The 10306-nt window shown below is 39.6% G+C and overlaps 1 protein-coding gene across 3 annotated transcripts in view; it reads left to right on the top strand.

The window, feature by feature from the left end:
* GPSM2 (G protein signaling modulator 2) overlaps positions 1 to 10306 on the top strand; it is a 48475-nt gene that overhangs the window by 37321 nt on the left and 848 nt on the right. For 2 of the 3 annotated variants that reach the window (XM_032594349.1, XM_032594350.1), the window contains 2 exons: positions 724 to 883; positions 1742 to 1959. In XM_032594349.1, coding sequence (XP_032450240.1) covers positions 724 to 883; positions 1742 to 1959 — 378 coding nt within the window. Of the gene's footprint in view, positions 1 to 723; positions 884 to 1741; positions 1960 to 9304; positions 9494 to 10306 lie in introns of all 3 variants that reach the window. The other variant, XR_003970764.1, reaches the window with a different exon arrangement.

Here is a 10306-nt window from a genome sequence, read left to right on the forward strand (position 1 = left end):
TTACATCATTGTGAAGAATGAAACTTCTATTAAACATTGCATCTGTCATATTAAGCTTTGAAGCCTTCCAAATAAAGTATGACCAGTTCCCCTCTGCCTCAAATACTCATTTATTTGAAGTTCACATTTTTTTCAAGATCTTCAAATCTGAAAATATAATAAAGGATCTTGGAAATCAGTGTGCTTTCTTAGTTTTTAGTTCTTAGTTTACTTTTAAATTCTGTTGTAGAATCTTAGAACCAAACTTTGAGCCTGGGATCACTAATATTTTACATAATTCATTCAATATCTGGAGCAGTTCCCCAGAGTTGAGGTACATTTCTTTATTCTTTAGCCTTGGAAATACAGAGATTAAAAACTAAAATAACTAGAAATGCTTTTTGTTAATTGGATTAAAATAACTTGATTACCAGGGTTGCCATCTTGAATTCTTTATAATGAAAATGTAAGTTTTTCTTTAAAGTTTATTTATTTTGGGGGGTGGTGGGGGAACAGAGGTCCCAAAGCGGGCTCTTCACTGACAGCAGACAGCTGCATACAGGACTCGAACTGAAACCACGAGAGGATGACCTGAGCCAAAGTTGGACACTTAATCAACTGAGCCACCCACGCACCCCGAAAGTGTCAATTTTTAATCTTAACCCTTTTGCATATATATCATGATATTGTTCCATTGATCTCATGATAATGCTGGAATATTCAGATTTTCTCTCAATATTTCAGAAAATCGGTGCAGGTATTATTGGAGACGAAGGGTTCTTTGACCTGGTAAGCCGATTTCAGAGCAATCGGATGGATGATCAGAGGTGCTGCTTACAAGAACAGAGCTGCGGGACTGCTTCAGCTGCGGCTTCTTCCACTCCATCTCGAGTGATGATGAAAGGTGATGATCTGTGCTTCTCCCCCAATTTTAGTAGTTCCCTTTGATATTCTTGTGATTTCTTTCTGAGAGTTTAGTTCTCATCAGAGCAGGTACAGTAAATGAGCCTGAATCCAGGTGTATCTGAAATGCTGGTATTTCTTCAGTTTGAAACAAGGTTTTGTTTCGGTTTCCCTAGGTTTATCTGTATTTTAGTCCAGGTACTTTCTACTAACTATATCATATTTCCTCCCTAGATTCTTTGGGACTGGAGGAAAAAAAAAATCTAACTTTAAAAATAGGAAAAAATTTAGTTATAATTCTATGTAAAAGACAAATGCTTTCTGTCTGGATTAAAAAGAAAAGCCAAGACAGACTGAAGAGGAACCTCTAACTCAGGCTGAAGCTAAGGCCTGCCTGAGCCTTAGAAAGGTCTAAAATGGATTACCTAAGATTTTCTCTTTCAGCTACCAGAAGATTTCCTCTGTAGACCAGGACTTAGCAGCAATAGTTTAAGTTAGCTAAGTGGTTCCCATGCAGGGCAGAGAATAAAAACAGTCTCATTCATCCTCACGTGAGAAATTATGTAAAAGAGATTATTTACCTTCTGAAATCTAGCCCAAGATCTTGTAAAGTTACATTTTGAGCAGGTGGTGGATAAAAGGAAAGATAGTCAAATCTGAATAACCTCCAAGTGAATCACCTGAAGTATTCTGGGATTTATTCTTCCCTCCCTGCCCATCTGGTCAGGCCCCAGCCTCTCAGAGCTAAAGCAGGAGGCAGTGGATGTTGGGACTGAAAAAGGCAGAAAGAACTAGATGTATATTAAAAATATGCTTAAATATTTTCATAATGTTTGGGACTTTTTTCCCCTGTTCATAGCACCGTCTGTTTCCGTGGTGTCCCCCAACACAGATGAGTTTTTAGACCTTCTTGCCAGCTCACAGAGCCGTCGTCTCGATGACCAAAGGGCCAGTTTCACTAATTTGCCAGGGCTTCGTCTGACACAAAACAACAATAAGTCCGTACTTGGCCACTTGATGACTAATGACAACAAAGAGCCTGATGAAGACTTCTTTGACATCCTTGTAAAATGTCAAGTATGTATGCATATTTTTGTTGGTCTGTGTGTAGCTCAAATGCTGTTGAGAGCTTTGGCAGTATTTTGATTATAATTTGGGAAAGGCTCATTTTGTATTAGGGACACACTTATCATTTAGGGATCCTTCAGACACTATAGATCCCTGTGATAGCTTCTTATTTTGTATTTTGGGTGGTAAGGTAAGGTGTTGCTGATGCCTCTCTCTGACCTGTGGTGGAGAGGAGACTGAAGGGCATTGGGAGGAGACCTAGAAAAGAGCCCCGCTTTCCTGAATGTTAGTATCGGGAGCAACCAGTGATTAATATGGGGAGAGTCTAGCTGGGGCCCTTTATGCTGTTGAGAGCTTTAGGAGAAATGAGATAGCTTTCATTTTTTATTTTAATAATTATTTGCCACAATGGTTAAGGAATACCTCAGATGGCTTGAACACGACCATGAGAAAAATAATCCTTATTTTCACTAAAGAGACATTTCCACTGCCTGACCCTAGTTCTGTGTCTGTTTTTTCATTCATAAAAAGAGGAGAGGATGATACGTACTACCAACCTCTCATTTATTCAGCAAAAAAACTGAGCACTTACTATGGAGATATCGTACTTGCTTTTAAAGTTTTTTAGTTATTATTTTTGAGAAAGAGGGAGAACCTGAAGCAGGCTCCACAGTGTCAGCATAGAGCCTTAACATGGGGCTCAAACTCCCAAAACTGTAAGATCATGACCTGAGTCGGATGCTTAACCAACTGAGCCACCCACGTGCCCTGCCATGTACTTGCTTTTAAAGGATCCTATGTGTTAATGGGAGAGACAGTAAGTAAGTCTCTGCGCGTGTAGAGATAGATACTATATGACAGGTACTGATACTTGCTATAAAGAAAATTAGAGCCAGATAAAAGGGTGGGGTAACCAGGGGTGGTGGTGGTTAGGGAAGATGTTCTTGGATTGACAGATGAACAGAGATCTGAATAAGGTGAAATAGCCATGTGAATATTTAGTGAAATAGCATTCTATGCAGAGACAAGTCCCTTCTTGGATATAAAAGCTTAGCAGGTTCAAGGAATGGCAAGGTGGCCAGTGTGACTGGCATGGAGTAAATAAAGGGTAAGGGAGAGTGGTAGGGGATAAGGATAGAGAAGTAACCAGCCTAGATCTTATGATCTTATAGGCCATGATGAGGTCTTGTGTTCCAGATGTGATAGGAAGACACTGGAGGGTCTGAAAGATCATCCTGTCTACTGCTGAAAGCATGTGGAGTGGCAAAGGCTGTTAGTAGGAGAACCAGCTAGAAAACCAATGTGGTAATTCAGGCAAAAGATATGACTTTGACTAGTGTGGTGGTAGTAGTGATGATAAGCAGTCAGAACAGGGATATATTTTGAAGTTATGGTTGATTGGCAAGACCTGTTAATAAATCAGATGGTATAAGAAACAATCAAGAAGGGCTCCTGCCTTTTTTGCTTTGAATAACTGTTGTCAGTGGATGGTGCGGTTTACTAAAATAGAGAAGTTGAGAGGAGAAACAGGTTTGGGAAGAAAAAGCAGGAGTTCTACTTTCGGTATGTAAATTTGAGTTACATAAATAGGTATTTAAGTGGAGATGTTGAGTAGACAACTGGATATAAAAATCTGGAGCCCCTGGGGGGCTCAGGTTGTGATGCTTGCGGTCATGAGATCAAGCCCCCTTCACACTCGGCGCAGTCTCTGCCCCTCCCAGGCTCATGTATACTCACTCTCCCCTCCTTCCCCCAAAAAACCTATAGCCCCAGAGAGAAATGACTTTGGGAGTCATCAGCATATAGCTGGTATTAAAGTCCCAGGAAGATACTACCTAAAGAATAGATACTGAAACAGGAGGACTAAGCCCTGAGCATTCCAAAACCTACCTGAATAGAGGAAGATGAGCCAGCAAAGCAGCAGTCAGCCTGGAGAGTGGTAGAAGCAAATCGAAGAAAATGTTTTAAGGAATGTTCAACTGTGTCAGACACTGCTGAGAAGCCGAGTAAGATGATGACTGATCTACTAGCTTTGGCAATGTGGAGATTATTAGTCATTCTGAAAGATACTGTGATGGGGACAAAGGATTGAGGGGGTTGAGAAAATGGAAAGTGTTAAAGGGGAGACAGTAAACAAAACTTTCAAGGGATTTTCAAAGAGTTAAAGATGAAGTATATAGAGGTTGGTTTTTTTCTTATTTTGGGAGTTAATACCTCATGTCTGCTGATGTAAATGATCAAGTAGAGGGAGGAACCAGTGATGCAGCAGATTATGTGTGTACAAATTTGGAGGTAGGTGCAGGTAGGAATTCTCTGGTTTTTCTTTTCTTAGCAAAGTAAGAAGTAGGGCCGTTAACAGAGATTGGGGTTGGAGCATTGTAATTTTGAAGAGAATAGAACATAGTTACTTTGAGAAACTGAAAGTATGTTGACCAGCAAAAAGTAATAGGATTATTGAACTACGCTGAGGACTCCTTCGAAGTTCACAGTCACTGAAGTAAGTACAGTGATGTATTTTCTCAAGGCATAACCAGCTACTTAAGGATAGAGATTTTTTTTTTTAATTTTTTTTTTTTAACGTTTATTTATTTTTGAGACAGAGACAGAGCATGAACAGGGGAGGGGCAGAGAGAGAGGGAGACAGAGAATCTGAAACAGGCTCCAGGCTCTGAGCTGTCAGCACAGAGCCCGACGCGGGGCTCGAACTCACGGACCGTGAGATCATGACCTGAACCGAAGTCGGACGCTTAACCGACCAAGCCATCCAGGCACCCCAAGGATAGAGATTTAATCAGGGTCAGTAATTTGATAGACTAGGATGGAGGAGGAGAGAAGCACATGCCAGGAAATGATTTTAATAATGGACTTTGGAACCTAGGCTGCATCTAAGAAAGGAGGTAGGAAAATGAAGGGTATGGAAGTGACAACTGTCAGTAATCCTGGTGGCTTTAATAGCGAAGACCTGGGGCAGCTGAGTCAGTTAAGCATCACACTTCGGCTCAGGTCATGATCTCATGGTTTGTGAGTTCAAGCCCTGTGTCAGGCTCTGTACTGATAGCTCAGAGCCTGTTTTGGATTCTGTGTCTCCCTCCCTCTCAAATAAACATTAAAAAAAAAATACTGAAATCCTAGTAACAGGCCATCAACATAAAGAAAAGAAAAAATTGACAGAACTGAAGGGAGAAATTGACATTTCTATAAAAATAGCTGGCGATTTCAAGACTCTCCACCCCAGTGATAGGTAGGACAACCAGACAGATGATGAACAACACAATAAATCAGCTAGTTCTCACAGAATACACATTCTTCTCAAACGCATATGGGACATTCTCCAGGATTGACCATGTTAGGCCACAAATTCTCAACAGTTTTATTTTTGAGACACAGAGCATGAGTGGCAGAGGGGCAGAGAGCAAGGGAGACACAGAATCTGAAGTAGGCTCTGAGTTGTCAGCACAGAGCCAGACATGGGGCTGGAACTCACAAACTGCAAGACCATGACCTGAGCCAAAGTCCTATGCTTAACCAACTGAGCCACCCAGGTGCTGCAAGTCTCAACAATTTTAAAAGATTAGATACCATACAAAGTATCTTCTCCACATCTCCGCAACAGGATGGAGTTAAAATAGTAAGTAATAAGGAGGGGCACCTGGATGGCTCAGTTGGTTGGGCATCCAACTCACGGTTTCATTTCAGGTCATGATCTTGTGGGTGCAAGCCCCATTCTGGGCTCTGCACTGAAGGTGAGGAGTCTGTTTGGGATTTTCTCTCTCCCCCTCCCCTGGGTCACACTGTCTCTCTCTACATAAATAAAACTTTAGAGAATTCCCAAATTTGTGGAAATTAACCAGTGGATAGAGAGGAAAACACAAGGGAAAATACCCTGAGACTGATAAAAATGAAAATACAATATCCTAAAACCTTGGGATGCAGGGAAGGCAGTACTCGGGGGGATATTTAGAGCTGCAAATGCTTATGTTAAAAGAGGAATATCTCAAATCAACAACCTAGTTTTTTATAGCTTAAGGGGTTAGAAAAAGAACAAACTAAACCTAAAACTAGCAGAAAGAAGGAAATGAAGAACAGAAAAAAAAAAAAAATCAAATCCAAAAGCAGGTTAGTTAAAAGGTTTAACACAACTGACAAAGGCTCAAATTACTAAAATTACAAACAAAAGTAGGGACATCACTTCTAATTACAGAAATAAAAAGAATTTTTAGATAATACTGTGAATGCTTATAAGTTGGATAACCTAGATGAAATGGACAAATAACCAGAAACAAAATCAGCCAAGACTTAATCATGAATAGAAAACAGACTCATAATCTATAAGGATACTGTATCAGTAATCAAAACCTCCCAACAAAGAAAAGCCCTGGACCTGCTAGCTTCGCTGGTGAATTCTACCAAACTGAAAAAAAGGGAATACTTTCTATTCCTAAGTCATTATGTGAGGCCAATATTGCCCTGATAACAAAGCCAGACAAGGCACTACAAGAAAACTGTGTGTCCAATATCCTTTTTGAATATAGATACAAAAATCATCAATAGAATACTAGCAAACAGAATCAAATGGCATATTTAAAAGATTATACACCATGCCTAGGTGGAATTTGTTCCTGGAATGCAAGGATGGTTCAACATAGGGGAATAATCAATGTAATATATACACTACATTAATAGAATGAAAGAGGGGGGGAAAAAAACACCTGATCATCAAACCTGATGCAGAAAAAGCATTTGACAAAATTCAACACATTTTCATGATAAAAACACTCAACTAACTAGGGATAGTAAGAAACTACCACAACGCAATAAAGTCACTTATGAAAAACCTATAACTACCATCATACTCAATGGTAAATGACAAAAGCTTTACTCTAAAAGCAGGAATAAGACAAAGATGCTCATTTTTTACCACTTCTATTCAAATGGTACTGTAAGTTCGAGCAGAGCAATCAGGCAAGAAAAAGAGAAAAAGCATCCAGATAGGAAAGAAGTAAAATTATCTCTGTTCAGAAAGGAGTCTTATGTGCAGAAAATCCTAAAGATTTCACCAAACAAACTAAAAAACCCTGTTAGAACTAAGAAACATGAGGCGCCTGGGTGGCTCAGTCGGTTGAGCGTCCGACTTCAGCTGAGGTCATGATCTCACAGTCTGTGAGTTTGAGCCCTGCGTCGGGCTCTGAGCTGAGCGCTCGGAGCCTGCTTCCGATTCTGTGTCTCCCTCCTTCTCTGTCCCTCCCCCACTCACGCGCTCGCTCCCTCTCTCAAAAATAAACGTTAAAAAAAAACTAAGAAAACAAATTCAAAATAACAGGGTACAAAGTTAATATCCCAAAATCAGTTGTGTTTCCATACACTAACAGTGAACAGACCAAAAAGGAAACTAAGAAAACCTTCCTAAAACAGCATCAGCAGGAATGAACTTAACCATGGAAGTGAAAGACTTGAACAATGAAAATTATAAAATGTTTCTGAAAGAAATTACACTACATAAATGGGAATATTGTTAAAATGCCAGTACTACCCAGAGTGTAATCTATGGATTCACATAATGCATTCCTTATCAAAATGTAAATAAGGTATTTTACAGAACAGAAAATTCCATCTTGAAATTCCTATAGAATCTTAGGGGAACCCAAATAACTGAATCTTGAGCAAGCAGAACAAAGTTGGAGGACTCCCACTTCCTGATTTCAAATTCTACTGCAAAGCTACAGTAATCAAACAGTATGGTACTGACATGATGACAGACATATAGACCAATGGAAAAGAGAGCCCAGAAATAAATCCTTGAATGTGTCTTCAGATGATTTTCCACAAGTGTGCCAAGACTATTAAATGGGGAAAGGAGTCTCACCAACAAATGCTGCTGGGAAAACTATCCACATGCAAAATAATGAAGCTGGGCCCTTACCTAACACCATATGTAAAAACTGAGAATGGATCAGAGACCTAAATGTAAGAGCTAAGACTTTAAACTTAGAAAACATAAGAGGAAAGCTTCAAGATTTTGGATTTGGCAGTGATTTCTTAGTTATGAGACCTTAGTTATGAGGCACAGGCAACAAAAGAATAGACAAACTAGACTTGATCAAAGTTTAAAACTTTTGTACATCAAATGACACTATCAACAAAGTAAAAAGGCAACCCACAGAAGATACTTGCAAAACATATAATCAATAAAAGGATTAATTCAGAATATAGAGAACTCTAAAACTTAACCACAAAAAAAGAAACAAAAACCCTATTCCAAAAACGGGCAGAGAATCCAAATAGATATTTCTCAAAAGAAGATCTACAAATGGCTAATAAACACAGGAAGAGATGCTCAACATCACAAATTAGAGAAATGCAAATCAAAATCATAATGAGATACCATCTCATGAACCCATTGGGAAGCTACCATTAAAACAAAAAACAAAAAAATGGGTGCCTGGGTGACTCAATCAGTTAAGCATCTCACTTCGGCTCAGGTCATTATCTCACAGTTCACAAGTTCAAGCCCCAGGTAGGGCTCTGTGCTGACAGCTTGGAGCCTGGAGCCTGCTTCAGATTCTATGTTTCCCTCTCTCTCTCTGCCTCTCCCCCACTCATGCTTGGTCTTTCTCTAAACAATAAACATTAAAAAAATTAAAGTTGGCAAGGATGTGGAGAAATTGGAACTGTCGTGCACTGCAGGTGGGAATACAAAATGGAGGAGCTGCTATGAAAAATGGTTTGGTGATTCCTCAAATTATTAAAAAACAGAACTACCATATGATCCATCAATCTCATTTCTGGGTATATACCCAAAACAGTTGAAAGCATGGATATGAGCAGATATTTGTACACCTACCTTCAGGCAGCCAGCATTATTGACAATAGCCAAAAGGTAGAAGCAACCAAGTGCCCATTGGCAGATGGATAAATAAAATGCGGTGTGCATGTACAATGGAGTATTTTTCATCCTTAAAAATGAGGGAAATTCTGACACAGGTTACAACATGGCTCAAGACATTATGCTGAGAAGTAGGCAGTCACAAAAGGACAAATACAGTTCCACTCACATGAGGCAAAGTAGATTCACAGAGACAAAGAATGGTGGTTACCAGGGGCTGGAGAGGGGAGGATGGGAGCTACTGTTTTGGTTTTGCAGAATGAAAATGTTCTGGAGATGGATAATGCTGATGACTGCACAGTGGTATGAATGTGCTTTAATATTGAACAGTACACTTAAAAATGGTTGAAGTGGTAAACATTCTGTTTTACCACAATTTAACAAAAAATTCCTGGGGGAGTACTCTCTAGCCTGATCTGGAAAATTGGAGGTGGCAGTCAACATGAGATGTTTGAAATCCTGATTTTCAAGACAGTGCAGTTATTGAGAATGACCAAGTCTGGCCTATGACGATGGGAGCTTAATGGATAAGGCAGAGGTGAAGACTGGAGACCAGAGGAGAGGAGGTCTAAGGTGTGAAGTACCGAAGTGTTGGATGAATTGGAGGACAATGAAATCACCCCAACTTAAAGACAAGAGAAATGAAGAAGCAGGAGCCAGGTGTGTGGGTGGTGGGGGGCTGCTGACAAGGCGGCCACTGAGAGTCACAGGGCTGGCTGTGGGGCGAAAGGTTAAGGCATATAAATGCACGGTGCCCAGCAACATAGTAGGCACTCAAATGTCAGCTGTCACAGTCCCACTCTGGAGCTACAATACCAAATACTATACTATACACATTTAAATGCTTATATTTTTTATTTGATGGGTAACATTTGTAATGTACTTCTAAAAGAAGAATCAGAAGTTAGAACTTCAAGGAAAAAAATCTGGCTTGTTTCTTTAACAGATTTAAATGTTTAAGATAGGGCGAGGCAAACTTTCTGTACAGGGCTACATAGAAAATATTTTAGGCTTTTCAGGCCCTTACAACTGCTGGACTCTGCCAGCCACACTTAATTCGTAATTAGTAGACACATGAGTATTGTGAAACGGAAAGGAAACTTTATGCACAAAACAGGCAGCAGGTTATGGTTTGCTGACCCCTGACCTGACACAGTAGTGCTGCAGGGGTTTTATATATAACATTGTATTTCTAAGGATTGGTAAGTTGTCAATGCCGATTACATAAGATTTGACCTTGTATCTTAAGTAATCTTACCAAAGTATTGAGCTTATGGCTATACTTCTACATAATACTTGTTATGTTCTGATTATGTAAGTCTTTGAAAAGGTTTTATTAGGTTTCAGGTCTAAAGATTAAATTTCTGAGACAAGGCAAAAAAAAAATGTTTTTCTTGTGATGACAACATAATGTAACCTGGTGTTCTCCTTCCCTACAATATTTGTGTTTCAATCTCTCTCATAAATTTTCAG

This window comes from Lynx canadensis, chromosome C1 (genome assembly GCF_007474595.2).
Source record: "Lynx canadensis isolate LIC74 chromosome C1, mLynCan4.pri.v2, whole genome shotgun sequence".
Classification (NCBI taxonomy): domain Eukaryota; kingdom Metazoa; phylum Chordata; class Mammalia; order Carnivora; family Felidae; genus Lynx; species Lynx canadensis.